Source organism: Lonchura striata, chromosome 12 (genome assembly GCF_046129695.1).
Source record: "Lonchura striata isolate bLonStr1 chromosome 12, bLonStr1.mat, whole genome shotgun sequence".
Taxonomy (NCBI): domain Eukaryota; kingdom Metazoa; phylum Chordata; class Aves; order Passeriformes; family Estrildidae; genus Lonchura; species Lonchura striata.
In genome coordinates this window covers 22,449,733-22,467,500 of record NC_134614.1, presented here as the reverse complement: position 1 = coordinate 22,467,500, position 17,768 = coordinate 22,449,733, and the positions used below count along the sequence as shown (strand labels likewise).

The 17,768-nt window shown below is 43.4% G+C and overlaps 1 protein-coding gene and 1 long non-coding RNA gene across 6 annotated transcripts in view; one reads left to right on the top strand and one right to left on the bottom strand.

Annotated features, from left to right (window-relative positions):
• LOC144247000 (uncharacterized) overlaps positions 1–17,768 on the top strand; it is a 708,772-nt gene that overhangs the window by 256,521 nt on the left and 434,483 nt on the right. The window lies entirely within an intron of this gene.
• LOC110469855 (contactin-4) overlaps positions 1–17,768 on the bottom strand; it is a 276,501-nt gene that overhangs the window by 61,807 nt on the left and 196,926 nt on the right. For 4 of the 5 annotated variants that reach the window (XM_021529011.2, XM_021529010.2, XM_021529016.2 and 1 more), the window contains exons 7-9: positions 6,965–7,168; positions 2,902–3,004; positions 2,109–2,293 (exon numbers count right to left, since the gene is read on the bottom strand). In XM_021529011.2, coding sequence (XP_021384686.2) covers positions 2,109–2,293; positions 2,902–3,004; positions 6,965–7,168 — 492 coding nt within the window. Of the gene's footprint in view, positions 1–2,108; positions 2,294–2,901; positions 3,005–4,602; positions 4,631–6,964; positions 7,169–17,768 lie in introns of those variants that run through there. The other variant, XM_077786195.1, reaches the window with a different exon arrangement.

Below are 17,768 nucleotides of genomic sequence, written 5' to 3'. Positions count from 1 at the left end.
ACCTGCACCTCCAGGGCGTTTCCCTCTCCAAGCACCAGCCCTGACCTTCCAAAAGCAACTTGGAAGCTCTGCCACCACTACAGATATATTTCAGTAGTGAAACAACATTTCTCAGCTTTAAAAAAAACCCAATTATTAAGGAAAATTATATTCATTTTCCCAACTATTTATATAAAAGTTTACAGTAAGTTACTTTCACCTATAAAATTTTGGTGCCACGCAAAACTCCAGAGCCCAGAGTACAGAATGCAAGTTGTTTTTTTTTTTTTTTTTAATTCTTTTTTAAGAGCTCTATTTTAAGTACTGGCTGCAAAACACAAGTTACCCTAAAAAACCCAACCAGTTCCTTGGAAAATCACCATCCTCAAGACAACAAGGATGATATTTTAGTGAATTATCTTTAAAACCTGCAGCAGGGGAGGCGCCTGTCTGCCACCTCTCCACTGGGAATTCCTCCACTCCCAGGGAAGAGATGGAAAGAGTTCCCAGCATGACAGACTGACAGCAGGACACTCCTCTTCCCAAAAAACTTCGAGCTTCTCTGCTGGAATGCCACGATGGGTGTGAAAAGCAGCACGAGCCACCATGGCAGCTTTTGTGTAGGATCCAGAGCAGTACATTCATTACAATAATGAGATTTTAACTCAATATATGCTATGGTGGGAGCGTTCCAAAGGCTCCATTTACTGCTTTCCAAGGAAGGCAGCCTTGGCTGTGGGTACAGCAAAACTGTACAACTGATGAGTCTTTTAATTTATTCTTCATATGGGAAAAATCAGGAGAAACAACACAGAAAAAAAGAATCTTTAAATCATTGAATAAAAAAATTAAAACCTGTTCAAATCAACCCCAGATTCTTTCCTTAACGTGAAAGATTTCACTTTGTTCTTGCTCTTTCACTCCTTTTTCATGTTTACTCATTATATATTTCCCCTCAGTTTTAAAAGGAGAAATGTTCATTTGAAATGGAAGCCCCCAAAGTTGTGATCTCTAAATGAAATGTCTTTCAGAAATATTTCCAATTTGAAAACATCCCTACTTTAAAAAAAACCCTACATTGCTCACCAAACTCAATTCAGTTTTGCCAGAAGGGTTGGTTCCCAAACTCTTTTTCTGTGGCAGAATTATTATAAATCAAAAACCATTCTCCTAATCTCTGGAGCCAAACCCAGTCTTCCCTGCTGACAGGAGCTGAGCCCTCAGAAATATATGGAGGAGAAAACTCTGAATTTTTGTCAGTATTTTCTCTGAAAACAACATGGGATGGGAACAGGGGAGCCAACAAAACCAGGATTTTTTTGATGCTGTGGAGGTCTCTGCACAGCAGGTGGAACCTGCAGATTCTCCTCTCCAAAACATCTCCAGCAGAAGCTTGGTACCAAAGCCATCCCCTTGTGCCCCTAAATCCCCTCCCTGCAGCTCTCACTCACCTGCACACAGGTAAAGCCACTCTTTCACTTTGCTCTCTGGGGCTGTTCCCAGCAGAAATGCAGGGATCAGAGGGATAAATGCATCTTCTATTTAACAGAGCAGGCCCAGGAAGCTGAAATTTGACATTTCGCAGTGCCTGGCTCAAGGACTGTGATTGCATGAGGGAAGAGCAGGAGCAGAAAGCCTTTGAGGGGAGAGGGCTCTGCCCTGACACTTTAAATCCCAACTCCCCTCATTGCTTAATCACTGATCCTCCTGAAAGCTCTTCTTAATTGGTTATCAGCAATTAACACTTATCCACAAAAGCTGGGGCAACCCATACATCACAAATCCCAAGCTGTAGCACGAGAGGATGCTCCCTCAGATTTCCTGCCTTACCCTCCCAGCCACAAGAAGGGAAAAAGACTTTTCCAAACGTGTTTCCAGCACGTTTCCATGCCAATGTCCTTCTGCGGATGTGTTTTTGTTCCAGCTGCTCTGATTCTCAATTAATATGCACCATTCAGCCAGGTTTTATTTCAAATTACACCCTTCTCGAGATGTGCCGTTTGAAAAGAAAGTAATTTCAAAAAAATATCCTCGCAAAATTACGTCCTCACAAAATATTTACTGCAGATTGCACCGACTGCAATAAAAAAAAAAAAAAAAAAAGCCCTGAAAGCAGGCAGCCTGCTTACCATAAAATGTCAGTTGTCCTCGTGCCACGTTTTTCCCTCTCACATTTTCAGCCACGCATTCGTAGAGTCCAGCATCCTCCTGCTGGAAATTGGGGATTTCGAGGAGCCCGCTGGATCGGTGCCTCCGGGCTTTCCTGGGCAGCTGCTTCCCATCCGCCCTCCTCCAGCTGATCGTGGGCACTGGGCTGAGAAGGGAAAGGAAATAATAACACCAAAAAAATGGCAGAGGAAGGCATGGTCAGCATGAGGAGCCTGGCACAGGGTCCAGAGGAGTTTTATTACGGGTGGGTTATGTGGAATATAAATCTAAATGTGTTTATCGCGGCGTATAAATAGGAGACATTTTATTATTAAAATGCTGTTTGGACCCAGCTGAATCTGGGGTAAAAACACATCCCTTTTAAGGTGGGGAGGCCCTGGCAGAGGTTGTGCAGAGAAGCTGTGGCTGCTCTAAAAGTGTCCAAAAATCAGGGCTTGGAGCACCCTGGGATGGTGGAAGGTGTCCCTGCCCACAGCAGGGGTGGCACTGGATGGGATTCAAGGTCCCTTCCAACCCAAATAATCCATTTTGTGATGATTTTCCTACCAGTCCCAACATTTTGGAAGTGTTGCCAGTGTTTACTCCAGAAACCAGAGTCCCCAAGCCTTGTGGCTGCTCTGAAAACTGGCCACAGGTAACTCCTGCTGAGGGAAGTGGATCATCAGGAACTGCTGCAAACCCCACAAACCCAGCACCACGAACCTGAGAAGCTGCAGGAATGATAATTAATGACAATAATGGATCCAAACTTACTTGCCCAAGGCAAAGCACTCCAGTTTCACCGTGGTTCCTTTCGCAGATGGAACAGTTTCTGGGAACTGCACTTCTATTTTGGGCTCATACTCTCCCATCACCCCTGGGAACATAAAGGAGATGCTAAGGCTTGGTTGAATTTCAGCAGTAAATTCACAAGTGCTCCTGTGCTAGCACAGAGCTGTTCTATACATCATTACTTGCCCAATTAATCCATTCATTTTAAACATGGCTTGTTCCTAACAGCCGTGGAGTGTGGGCTCTTTTCCCATTTACTGCCAGAGGAGAAGCTGAACCAACTCTCCACACCATCTGCCAAAGATTAAAATCTCTTCATGGCCCTGTTACTTTTTGCTTTTGAATATGCAGGATTTTTGCAGGTAACTTGTGAGATAAGGGGAGCAATAATCAGGGAGGTTCAGCATCTTCTAGAAATGAAATGTGCAACAAACAGCCATTAGGAAAAAGTTTTAAAATCCCTGGAGTTAACAGAGATATTTCTATTAACTTCCAGGATTTCAATGCACAGAGATCTTCCACTCCTCGGGTAATTTCTTTATTTTTTACTGCCCCAGTAAATCACGGAGCGTGGCAGCCTCTTTATGAAATTGTGTTTAAAAATTTGTGCACATAAAAAGGCCATTATACCCCTGACAAATGGCTCCGTTTCCAGCCACTGCACCGTCTTAAACCCAGCACATATAATTCCACCAATAGTGATTATCAGCTAATTGATGATTGCAGTTCCAAACTCAACAGTGCAGCACTTCCTGGACTGTGGCCAAGGCAGGAGAGAAGCTGGGTCAGCCCTGGAGAATCCCAAAAATACAGAAATGAGCCAGCAGGAGCCTGCAGTGACACTGGGGCACATCAGAGCTGCTGAGGTTGGTCTGTGATTGCTCCCTGCTCTTGCTTTTCACATTGGATGCAAGAAAATCTTGTTTTTTCCTTCAGTTTTCCAGTGATAAAGCTGGAAATGCTCAGTGTGAGGCTGACACCACGTCCACCTCTGCTTGCTGACCTGCTCTGATGCAGCAGCAGGTTATGCCATCTTTCTTCCAGCACATTATTGCAAATAAATGTTCAACAAAGCTGCTGCACGGCCCCAGTTGTCAAAATTAAATGCACTTATTAAAAACATGGATACTCTCCTCATATTTGTGCCCTGCCTGGTACATGAAACAGGAAATCTGGGATTCCCTGATGACATTTCAGCATTTACAAACCATACAAACAAGAATGACGTGGCATGTCACTCATTAGCCCTCTGCATGTTAACAATACACCCTCCAAAAGCTCAAAATCCTGTTTTCCCTCCTGGGACCTGCCAAATCTTTGCAATCTTGCCTAAATTTCTCCAAAATCTGTGCTGAATATTTGCTGAGTGAGCTTCAATCAAGCCAAGAGCAGCCCCGTGGTCTCCAAAGCAGCAGCTGATAGAATTTGTGGAGATCTTTTCCTCCTTCTCTTCACTCAGTTTTTATTTATTCCCATTTCTTTGTCTTGGGCTGGGCCTGGAGAGATGAAATTCCAGTGGGATAAAACCCCCCAGTGGGGTGGGAATGTTTCCCTGGGGCTGTGGGACATCAGCTACAGCCACCACCCCCCTTAGCCCTGAAGCTCTGGCCTCTCCCAGCCTCACTGAGAGCTCCAACCACCAAAAAAACCAGGATTTGTACCTGGAAAAATCAGGATTTGCACCTGGAAAAGCCACGAGGCTCCTGCTGCAATGCCACCCTGCCTATCTCCATAAATACATACAGGGTGTGAAGTGAGTCCTGCTGTCTCCTCTTTATAGGAACAACATCCAAGCAGCTGAGACATCTCCATCCTGAATCCAAGATCATTTCCACGCAGAAAATCCTCATTTTTCCTGCTGTTCCTGGGTGATTTAACATCTGACTTAGCCGTGCAGGTGGCAGGGATGGAGGAGGAAATAAAGGATTAAAAGAGACCCTGTGTTTGTGGCTTGGAGAGCAGTCCCAGTGTCAGGGCACATCAGATGTTCCATGTTGTGGCATTTCAGAGACTTTTGTGTCTTTCTTCCAATTTCAAAGCTTAAAAACGATTTTTGGGATGAAAGTCCCAGGAATTCAGGAGGAGGCTAATTTGTCTGAGGATTTGATATGCATTTCCTGACAACACCTGTGAAACATTGCAGTTTAATTGGCCCATACAGCTGCTGCTGATGGCAATTTTATTCCAGGACTATTTTGGTCCTTTCCCACTGTTACTGCTTCAATCCTGGCATGGCAAATCCCACATTTTAAAGAGAAATAGGGAAGCAGCAGCTCTCAACACCTGGATGGTCCCAGCAGGCTTTGGAGTGGGATGGGGCAGCCACAACTGTGCCAGAACCTCCCCACCCTCACAGAGAACAATTCCTTCCCCATTTATCCCTGCCCCATCAGCTGAAAGCCCCTTGTTCCACCACTGCACACCCTTCTACCAAGTCCCTCTCAACATCTTCCAGTGGGGTTTGTAAAAAAAAAAAAAATCCTGTTATTGGAATATTTAAAAAGGTTATTTCAGCACTGCAATTGTCAGCACGAGGGAAATTTAAGCATTGCTCTTTGTCATCCGTGCCACGACTCCCTGTGCACGCCGAGGGATGGATTTGCTGCTGCTGTGTTTATGGGAACACAGAATTCCCCAAAAGGGAGGGCAGGCATGGGGCACAGCTGGAAAAGCAGCACCTCCACCCCTTCCAGCCCAGCTGTGACAATTCCTCATCACCAGCAGTGTGAAAAATGCGTATTTTATGATTGGCTTTTCACAACTATTACAATGAATATTATATGTGTAATGTTAGAAAGTTATGCTGTATTAATTGTTACGTATTGTGTTAAATGTAGTTTTAGGTTCCAACATAATGTTAAAATAGAGACTATGGATGTGGGGGGAGTTTTTTTTTTTTTTAGGGATGAGATACTCACTTTGAGGAACACCTAAATCTTCCAAAGGAGAGGAATTTATGGATTCTTATCAGAAGAAACTAATTTCTTCAGGCCTTGCTCAGACTTGAAGATGCAGTGGGGATTAAACGAAACAGTTGACATACAACAGACAGAGTTTCTTGTTTTAAATAGAATGTATGCATAACCATGAAGGATATATGAATATGCAACAAGTGTATTTTTTTAAGGGTGATTCCTTTGTTCACAAGGGATGCTTTTCGTGACTCTGTGTCTGAGAGCATCCAGATGTCCATAATTTTTTGCTTTTTATTGTCTTGTAATTGTCCTAACTCTAAACTTTATTAATCTAATTGTATTATTATTTTTATAACCATTTTATTATTATTAAACTTTTAAAATTTTAAAATCCAAGTGACTGGTGTTTTTCACAAGCAGCATTTCCCACTCCTTCCACAGGGCTTGTGTCAAGCTGATGGGCAGGAGGCTGCAGAAAGGAGCCTGCATTTTCCAAGCAAGGAATTTTTGTCAAATCCCAGGAGGTGAAAGTGGATCTTCTTCCAGGAAAAGTTGTTAACATTGCATTTCTATTCCTGGAACAAATGTCCCAACTATTAGCCTTTAAACAGAGATGTTTTAATTAATTTTAGTTGGAAATTAACATGTAAATGCATTTTTCTTATCTGCTCCAAAATGACGACGGGTACAGATCAATTGTCTGTATAAATTTAGAAATCCTCTTCTGCTTTATTCTTCCCTTTTTTGTGTTATTCCACAGACCACTAATAATAGCACTAATTCTGCTGGGAAACACAGGCTGAGCTAACACTTACCGAAACAACAAAGTGCCTTTGTTCACTTTTGGGCTGCAGAAAATGAGAAAAACTGCTACGTCCAGGCTCTAAAATCTATTTTGTTTCCTGTCTTTGCCCAGCTCCCAGTGGATTTTTCTTTTGTAATTACTGCCTGACTCTCAGAGTCGCTGCAGCAGTGGCGAGAGCGACTTTGCCTGTCCATGAGTTTGAACCCCAGCTCTAGCATCTCCAAAAAACCCTTCGCTCTAAAAGAAACATTTCACCCACTTTTTACTTTTTTGGGCAACATCCAGCCACGCAAACACAGCAAAGGGCAGCTTGGGAGGCTCCTACCGTCGTTCCTGAGGACGAGGGGCGTGGGTGGCCCCAGGACCTTGCTGTTGGTGACGGTGTTGGTCACCACGCAGGTGTAGTTGCCCACGTCCGAGGTCTCCACCTTGGCGATGTACAGGTTGCCCGTCTCCTGCGACACGAAGCGCCGGCTGTCCTGGTGCACGAACGACGGGTACTCGTTGAAGATCCAGGCGTAGGTCAGCTCTGCAAGCACAGGGGACCCGCTGTCAGCAGGGGAAAACGGAGATGTCACAGCCCCTGGGGTGGCCCCATGGCTGCTGATGCCCTGCTGGGTTTTACCTTCTCATCTTCTCTGTATTCCCTGATGCCATTTTGGTTTTACCTTCTTATCTTCTCTAGATTCCCTGATGCCATTTTGGTTTTACCCTTTTTATCTTGTCTACATTCCCTGATGCCATTTTGGTTTTTACCTTCTTATCTTCTCTATATTCCCTGATGCCATTTTGGTTTTTACCCTTTTTCTTCTCTATATTCCCTGATGTCATCTTGGTTTTTACCTTTTTTCCCTTCATATATTCTCTGATGCCATTTTGGTTTTTACCTTTTTATCTTCTCTACATACCCTGTTGCCATTTTGGTTTTTGCCTTTTTTTCCTCTCTATATTCCCTGATGGTGTTACCCTTTTATCTTCTCTGTATACCCTGATGCCCTTTTGGTTTTTTACCTTTTTTCTTTTATATATTCTCTGATATATATGTTTGGTTTTGGCTTTGGTTTTTTTATATGCTCTGTTTTAGGTTTTACCTTTTTTTCCTTCATATATTCTCTAATGCCCTTTTGGTTTTTACCTTTTTTTCTTCTTTACATTCTCTATTGCCCTTTTGGTTTTTAACTTTTTTTCCTTCATATATTCTCTAATGCCATTTTGTTTTCTACCTTTTTTTCTTTCCTATATTCTCTGTATTCTCTATATTTTTAGTTTTTTATCATAGCTTAGCTTCAACATTTTCCTAGGCAGAAAGACAAAACAAATTCCAGGATCCCTCTGCTGTCTTGGCTCTCCTTAGAAACCAAGGCTGAAAACAGCCTTTTCAAAACATATTTTTGTAAACAGGTCCTGGATCTCATCTGAGGAGGGAGAATTTAGAAGGTACCAGAACTGGGGGGATTAATTTTCTGGGCAGGTTCCTAATTGGGGCGTTCTTGTCAGATATGCTAATTTGCAGAATCTATAAAAATTGTACATAAATCATGAGCAGGGTGCATCCTCAGCCTTTTCCACCTGGAAAATTCATGCATTTAAGGGTCCTTTCATAAAGGTGCTCCTTTTATCACCCTAACTGTGTCTGGCTCATATTTAGGATCAGAGAAAAAGGCATCACTCCAAATGCAAATTTCCACCTGTGATGCTTCTAATCCCACACTTGGATCTGATATTCCTGCTACTCCTTCAGCTTCATCCAGAATAAAATGAATTTCACAGGAATCTCACCTTTTTGTCGTGATCATTCCAGCCTGCCCGTGGCTTTGCTTTCATCCCCACTAATTAATTTTTTTCCCCCCTTAAAGCCAGTTGTGAGAAGGATCTGCCGAGTTGTGTTATCACCCACTGGATTCTTAATTCCTCAGGAATTTCTGAATCAGCAGAAAACTGAACACTAAATTAAGCAGCTGTAATCTTCTCTGTGACTAATTAGACAGGGCTCTGTGTTTTATAAGGCGTCTTTGGAAGTTATTTGAGCCATAAAGAAGAAGTGAGAGATGTTGCAGAGGCTGTGAGTGAGGTTAATGCAGCCTAACCCTGTTATATCTGCCTGAGCCAAATGCCCAAACACACTCAAAGAGCCTGAAGTGGATACAAGACTGCTGCAGTTTTCTAAAGGAACACTAATTATACTAAAAATCACCTTCTTATTTTAATACTCTAATGAGTTGTGTCTGTTATTGACCTCAACTACCATTAGGTACTTTGGAAAATACATTCTGCCCTCACATCCCACTGTTCCCAGCCAGAAGAGGCTGAATGCAGCCTTTTGGCCTTTATTTATTTATTTGTAACAACAGGAAAATGCCTGCTTAGGCTTCTAGGAAAATATGATAATTCTGTTTATGAGGGAATATCTAATCATCATATTTGCACATGTGCATCTCATTAGAAGGAACCTCATGCTGATGTCAAGAGGATACTCAGAGCAAACAAGGTACCACTTCTCAGCCAGCTTATTATTTTCTGCAAGTAGTTAAGTTTGTTGTTTTTTGTTTTTGTTTTGTTTTTTGTTTTTTGTTTTTTTTTTTTAATTTATTCTCAGTGAACAATTATCTTCCTCCTGCAGAACCAGCCAGCACCAGGCAAATAAACATCCCTGCCCTGGGATGCACAGAGCTGTTGAAATTGGAGTGACTCTTCACACCAAGGTTTCCACCAGAGCCCTGAGCTCTGAGTTCTGCTCTGACTGTGGGAATGGTGACCTGGCCACAGACAAACAGTGGGGAGGGAATTCCTGGATCAATCCCTGTCCCTCCCAGCCTCCCCCAGGAGGTCTCATAGGTATAATTGCACCCCAGCAAGGGCTCCTGCTATTCTCTGTGAGGCAGCATCACTTTAATTGCTAAAACCCTTCTAATTTCCAGGTTAAATATTTTCATTGTGGTCCATGATTCTGTGCTTGTGGGCTAATGATGCCTTTGGCTTAAGGAGTTCTCATCTCTTTGCTGGTGAGAGCCATTGAGAGCCCTTGTGCTGGCATTTTCAAGACTTTCCAACCCTATAATCATGGTAGGAGCTTTCCCCAGGCTCTGCCTCAGTTGAAAAGTCTGGGATAATTCTGTCACTGGAGCTGAGGGCCAGGCTGGGAACTGGGCAAGAAGAGAAGGCTGGGCAAGAAGAAGAGGTCTGACCAAAAAGAGAAGCAAAAGGATGAGCTGGAATCCCTCCAAAATGGTGGAAGGAATTGAATGAGACCCATTTCTAGAGGGCAAAACATTGAAAATCACCCCCCACAGCCACCTTCAAACTCTGTTAATTTGGCTGCATAAAACTCAGGGACACAGTAAAGATCTGAAGGTGCAGCTCTGCCTTCCTATCAGTGCCAGGGAGATCCAGCTGCCCAAATGACACAGAATTGGACATTAGGAGCAGTCCATTATTGCCACAGAAAATTTAAAGACCTTTAAAATATACTGCAATATAATATTGAAGGGTTGGAAGCCCTGGGTAAGCAGGGCACAGGAGGCTGCGCAGGAGGAAGAGATCTGATCAAAGACAGGAGCCAATGGATGAGTTGGGATCCCTCCAAAAATCCCTCCAGTGCAGGGGGGACTAAAGGAGACCCATTTCTAGAGGGCAAAACATTCAAACCTCCCCCAAAGCCACCTTCAAACTCTGTTAATTTGGAACCCAGTAAAGATTTGAAGATGCAGCTCTGCCTTCCTATCAATGCCAGAGAAAACCAGCTGCCCAAAATGCACAGAATTGGATATTAATTTTTTACAGTCCATTATTGCTCTGTAACATTTAAAACTGGCTAATTTTTTCTCTCTCCCTCTCCCCAACCTCACGGGACTAATGGGATATGGAGCCCAGGGAGCAGCACAGACTGGAGCATCTCAAAGTGATTCTGCTGTGTAGCAGCATGTAAATAAATGCTCCCTCCATCTGCCTTTGATTTCCTGCAAGATCCTGGTGCAATATTTATGGCTCCTCCAAGCTGAAGGATTCCTTTTGATAAGGTCTGCCTCTCTAATTGCTCTGGAAGTGACAGGCAGCTCACACCCCACAGGCAATTCGTAGCTCCTGAGCCAGCAGACACTTCAAACACAGCCCGGGGCGGCTCCTGGTGATGGAAGCGTTTCCCAAAGTCACCAACACGAGCCTTGGAGCACAAGGAAGCAGCAGCAACAGGCAATCCGTGCTTCTCTAATCACACACCAGGCTCTGATTCCTTGAGGGATTCATGACAAACGTCTCCTGTCTAATTCAGGGCCCTTTCTGTCGAAGACCACCCTGGCTCAGGGTGGCTCCGTGGGTGGAAAAGTCTCTCCTCCAGCCCGAGCTTCCACAGAAAGGCTCAGCAGTCTCTGTTGTTGGTCTCAAGGCAGTTTATTGCAAGTTATCTCAAAGATTTTCTCCTGGGGCTGCTGTGGTTTGCTCACAGCTCAGGCAGAGGCACACACACACCCTGACATCCTCTCTGACCCCGACTGCTTCTTCTCTCCCCGCCAGGGCTGCTGCTGTCTTTTGTATGGGACATTACGTGTTACATGTTTGCAGTTTTTCCCAATGCCTATTACCTATATTAAATGGTGATTTTCTATCTTTTATATGGTACATTACGTGTTACATATTTACAGATTTTCCCCAATGCCTATTACCTATATTAAATGGTGCTTTTCTACTCTAAACCAATCTGGGAGTGCCAACATCACCAAGAACATGGAGGTGAGGAAGGAGAAAGAGGGAGGACAGGGCAGGCCCAAATCCCAAATCCATCTTAAACCCTCTGACCCCCATGTACAAAACCAAAACCCCCTGTACAGCACTCAAAAGTTCTTCCCTCTACTTTGTGACTACTTCTACTCTAATATCTAAACTTTTGTGGCTTCTTGTTCTCCCTGCAAGGTTGATAAATCATTCCATGTTCAAACCCAAAATCACAGCTGTTTCCAGCTGTGCCAGGGTCTCAAATGCTTCTGACCTGGGCTTGGAACCTCCAAAAATGTCTGCGGGACATTTTGAGTTCCAACACCTTTCCATGTGAGTTTTGCCTAATTTCCCATGCTGTTCATTTTCCCTTTAAAGCAGATCTCTCAAACACAGAATATGACTCAATTTCTGAATTTCTGACCTGTATTTGCTGATTTTAAAGGAAAGGAGAAACTCCACGATTGTCAATCCCAGAGCAGCCCCTGAGCACCTGCCTGGTCATCCCCTGCACAGACCCATTTTATTCAGACTTATTTTTCTTCATTTCCATTATCTCCTCTATAGTGAAAACTGCACAGAAATTCTGAATAATTATTAACTTAGGCCTGTGGTTTGCCAAAATAACATTTCTCTGCTTGCCCCTCTTGGGATGTGCAGATATTTTGGTTTTGCCTTTAAGCAGAAGAAACTCTTCTTGATTTTTTTTTTTTTAAGTCACTTCCATAAAATCAGGGCTGCCACTTAAAAGGGTCTTTGGAGCTATTACGGGAAAAGCTATTAAAATATCAAGATTATGGCAGCCATAAAGCTGAGGAGAAGGGTGAAATTTTGGGATCAGTATTAGCCAAAAAAATGGGGGTCATTTATCATTTTTAATAAGAAGAGTGTGGGTACAATATACTATTATTTTTATAGGCTTTGCTGAAAGTTACAGAGATTAATCCAATCTTCAATGATTGCTATAATTCCTACCTTATCACCCACTCTGTCACTCTCAAGCTGGACAGGTGGGAACAGATTTTCAGTGAAAACCAGAAGGTTTTCTGTAAATCATGATGCACAAAAAATGACATTTCATTACAAATTCTAAGAGAAAAACATCAAATTAAGGAAATTATGAAATCCTCCCTTTAAACTGTCCCAAACAACCCCAACTATAACTGAAACATTAATTAATTTTCAGACAATTTGAAAGGAGAGGTGAGGCTCATCCCCTGCTATAAACAATTCAAATCCAGATGGAGTGAACACAGCTCCGAGTTTTTGGTTGGCACTTTTGTAAATTTATGGCTGTTTTTAATTTTTTTTCAAAATTAATTTCTTTTTTGCAGGATGGGAAGTGCTGGAGTTTTTCTGTATATTTTGCTCTTTGCCATTCCCAGGCAGAGCCAACAGCAGCAGTGAAGTTTTTCCTGGAGAGAAGCTGTTCCCTCAACCTTTGCAGTGCAGGTGATGGTCAGGAGGAAATGCACCCAGTACTTTGATTTTTGGTGATTTAGCACTGACAAACTTCTTGGCTCTGGGTGTGTTCCTGTGCCAAACATTCCCACCTACTCTTTTTTTTTAATTATATCCAAATGCTATAATAACATTTTGTGGTACAGCCCCCAGCCATACCCAGTGTTGTTGTATAAACTTCATAGAAAAGTGATTTTTGGTGGATAATTTGCAGACTGCTGTTTTTTTTTCTCTGACTGCTTCCATTCCTTGCTGTTCAAACTGCTCATAAGTGAAGGTTACAGCAAATTTGGGCAAACTAAAGCTGAAGTGATTATCTGAGGAGTGTCCTGTGAACCTGAGCTGTATTCTTAATTTGCTTATTAAAATCTGCCAGCTGCTTGTAGGGGATATTCATAATTCCAATTTCATAAGTGCAAATTTCACTGTGATTTGATTCAGCAGTCAACACCCATGAACCAGAGCCTGGCAGAGTGGCCTGGGAAAGGAAAAAAGGGAATTATCCAGGAAAGACAAACCCCTGGCACGACACTCCATGGTCATGGCCCTGCCCAGCCCTGCCAGGCTCCTCTCCACACACACCAGTCCTCTACAATTCCTGAGCTTTGGCCATTTTTGCCATTTTTCTCTTTCACACTTTTATTTTAATGTTAAAGCTTCATGAATTATGCACTGCCCCTTTTGTTTCTGTGGGCCTACAGACAGTTCCATTGCCCTGCCTGCACCACTGGATCAATTTTTTATCTTCCAGTCTTAAATAATTGCAGAACAATTTAAGGAAATCAGCCTGGACAAAAGTATCACCTGGTAATTCTCCCTTGGAGCCTGAGCTCTGCTGCCCAGCTACATCACACCACAGCTCTGGGCCTCAAATGCAGGTTTTAATAAAAAGAATGATAAATTATGAACAAGATTAATCTAAATTTAATAAAACACGTTTGGATGAACCCTCAGCTATGCCAAATCTGAGGTCACAGTTACTCAGCAGCCAGGCAACAGAGAAATGTGCTGTCAGAAGTTTATAAAAACAAGAAAAATGCACAAAATTACCCAATTTCCGTGTTAGATTCATTCTCACAGCAATTTTCAGTGCTGTGTTTGCCTCCCAGCCCCTTGACTGCCCAGCTCTGGGTAATTCAAAGGGCAAGAGGTGTTCATTAGCTGAAGCCTAATCAATATCCCCTGTATCTGGTGCATCTCCAGCCTGTGGGTGTGTAAAGCAATTAAATATTTGGGTGCACACAGCTGGCCTGGCTTATCTCTGCCAGCAGCTCAGCCCCCGTGGATGGCTCTGAGCACCAACCATGACTGCACTGGGCAATCTGAACCCAAAAAGGGGAAAATCCACACAAATCTTTATCTGTGCTGAACAGAAAACATCGTCAGATGAGGTCCTGCACTGGGGGCATTTGCTCCACTTCAATACCAAAACTATTTCAACAGCATCAGCTGGGCACTGACATCCTCCCATCGAGACAGCCTGGCTGCTTTGGGGAGAAACTTGATGGTTTTGGTCTGACAGGCTTTTCAAATTTCTCCTGCAGACATTTCCAGCCAGTCTTGCCTGGAAGGAAAAGCCACCCACCAAGCCAAGCTGAGTTTATCACTCTGATACCTCCTGGAGCAGGTTTGGTGCTCACTCAGGACTGGATTTGATGATGCTTCCAAGCCCTTCTCGTTTAAACTGAAATTTCTGGAGTCAGGCTCACCCCAGCAGTGATCAGCTGGGTGATTCTCTTTCTAAGTTCATTTCAGTGAGGAAATTCTGGTCCTAAAAAAAGGAATAATGGCTTGATAAGATCCAGAGAGTGGATCTCTCATTTCAGTGAGGAAATTCTGGTCCTAAAAAAAGGAATAATGGCTTGATAAGATCCAGAGAGTGGCCTCAACATCTTTGCAAAGGAGCACTCATCTTCACCTGACAGCCAGAGAGAAAGCAGCCCTGTGCCACATGGGAACAGGAGAGATCAGCCAGAGAAAAGGATAAAAAGGAGCCTGGGCTGAAGCTGATAATTTCTTATGAGCAATCATCCAAAGAGAATAAAAACACGGGAAGCTGGGCACGTGCACAAGTGATGCCTACACTGAGTTTAACCTCTGCTCTGGATTTGTGCTGTGAGAGATTCAGTCACTGCTGATGTTCTCCAGGCTTGTGTTACATAAAGTGCTCCCCCCATCACCTGAAGGAATGACTCACAGATTTAATCCATCCGTTTGTTTTCTGTTTAAAGTCACAGAGAGTTAGCCTAAAAATCCTTTTTAGTGTGTGCACTTGCTTCAGAAAAGTTAAAGGTCCCTGGGCTTGTTTTAAAACATATTTCAATGTGACCTAGCTAATCCTTTAATACCAGCTTTCACTACCTTTGATCTGTAGTTGTAAGAGATTAGATCAAACCTCTAAAAAAAAAAAAAAAAAGTTGGTTGCAGAGGAATTTTCTTACTGCAAGGAATTAAAATTATGATCCAATCCAAGGCTGAAATACCTGCCCAAACAGCCTGAGGGGGTATGGCCTGTAGGGCACTTGCCTGTAGCACACAGTAAGGAAACATTATCTTGGTTTATTTGATAGATAATCAGTGTTTAGTGTCATAACAAAGTTCTTTGATACCTACCACCTGAAAACATCATCATGGTTGCACATTTATTATATTTAAACACACCATGGTTACATTTTTAGGTGCGACCATGAGCATGAGGCAACAGGAAATGCCCAAACCAATACCCCTATTGATTTTTTAACAACAAAACATCAGCCCCATAGGAATGGGAGCTCCCAGAGCCAGGACTGCTGACTTGAACAAAGCAGAATGTGCACCCAGGGCTGTGGAACCCCAAATTTGACACATCAGGGCTGCGTTTGTGTCACTGCACACGTTCTGTACCCTGCTGCTTCCGAGGGCTTGGCAGAGGCCAGCAGAGCTGGATGTGGAGGGAAAGGGTTAGCAGAGCCTGGGAGCAGGACTCTGCTCTCTAATTTAGTTCATAAAGACATCACAAGATGTTCCAGCTCCCCATAAATGCTATTGACTGGGTTCTGTCAGACGACAGGTTTCACTCATCTTTAGCCAAACCCTGCCGACCCTACCCTCTCTCAATCCCATTTCAATCTTCATTTAGTGCTGACTGCAGCCAAAGAGGGAATAAACCACACCACTGCCTCGTAGATGATTTCTTTTTAAAGATGTCACGAGCTGTCACTGATAAATAAAAAATCCATTAACATCGTGTTCCTTATTATTCCACTGTTTCCAAAGCCTTTAGTGCAGGGCTGAGCCTCTTCCCTTCCAGCTACAGACCCCAGAGCTCCTCCTGTGTCCTTGCCACCCACCTGGGGCACAAAAACAGGAATGCTGGGGGTGCTGATGCTGCAGGTGACAAGTGACACGTGCCAGCTGAAAATCTGTTCTTGTCCGAGCCCCTGGTTTTTGCACCTCAAAATTCATCCCAGCTGCAATGAGGCAGATCACACTCACCCCCTCAGGTGCTTAAATGAGGGTAAATCTGTGATGAGCTTGGCATTTGTGCTGTAAGAAATATCTGTAATTTCATAAATCTCTCAATTAAGAGAGCTCTGTGTGTTCCCTGTGCTGTCAGAAATATCAAGCCAAAGCACTCCCAAATGAGAGGAGAATTTATCCTTATCCTTCATCCTCAAATATGTTGATAAACTTGTGCACAAACTGAATCAGCAGTTTCACAGAAAGGATTATGTCAGATTAATTTTAATCTAATCCATTTCTATCTCCTGAGAAGCTTTTTACTTCTTGCTTTTAATAATTTAAACGGTGACTGTGGCAGAGCATAAAAAATAAATGATGGGAGATGCACTTTAAATGGAAGTTACCATTCTCAATCACTTTTTATTTAAATGAGAGTTTCATATGCCTGATTTTAAGTTTAATGAACCCCATTTTTGCTGAACTGTAATAATCTCCATCACATGGAGCCAGACACAGACGAATTACAGAAACCCAGTGTGTGATTCACCTACTCCCTGTGATGGAAGGAGACACCTGGAGGGAAACTTGGGCTGAATTTTGAGGGAATTTTTTGGCAGAAATGCTTCCAGGCTGCTCAGATGCAGCTTTGAGGAGCAGGAGACAAACTGCAGCAGTTTGTTGGAAGCTTTGGGAAGTTGTTTTCTGGATCTTGGCCTGAGATCAATCACTCAGAGGGTTTTTGAGCTCAGCTGTTCATGCTCTGGAAAACACTTTTAGGATGCTGACACTTCTGACAGGGGAATTTTCCTGCTTTTGGGGACATGGGAGTGGAAGTAACTATTAAGAGGAAAAACTGGTGACAAATTCAGGTATTTTTCTGCATCCTTTGCTCTCCTCATGGTCTCCTCCATCTCCCACACATCTCCAGCACTCATCCTGCATCCATCTCCTGGGAATTCCTGAAAATCCTGCTGGAATTTCACCTCTTCCCATTCCAGGAAAGTCAGCTGTGAGCTGTGGAGCCCCAGCTCATGGAAACTGGTTGTTTTTTGCCCCAGAAAACCCTGCTGGGGCATTTCCCTGTTTGTTTGGAAACTGAGCCTGCCCTCTGTCCTTCCCTGCATCCTCCAAGCAGAATTATCCATGGAAAACAAATTTTAACACCTGCTCCACAACCCAGGCAGGTTTGCAACCCCTCCTGATGCTCCAGGTCTGCCAACACCAACCCAAAATCACAGTCCAGTACATCAAAATCCATCAGTGACTGTCCCTAATGGGAAAATATTTCCCTGCCTCCTTTTTCTTTGCTTTTCCCAGCCCCAAGGGAGAGTTTACCTGCTCAGATTTTTCCTCCAGCCTTGGGAGTGATCCATGACAGGCTGCTCAGTAACCCTGCAGCCTCCTGACAAATAGCTGAACCAACTTCCAACCAGCTTAGCAGATTTTTTGCTTGGTTTCCTGGGGAAATGGAACTTTTACAGCCATGGTGCCCACCCATGTGTGCGAGGCTCCTCTCTAAA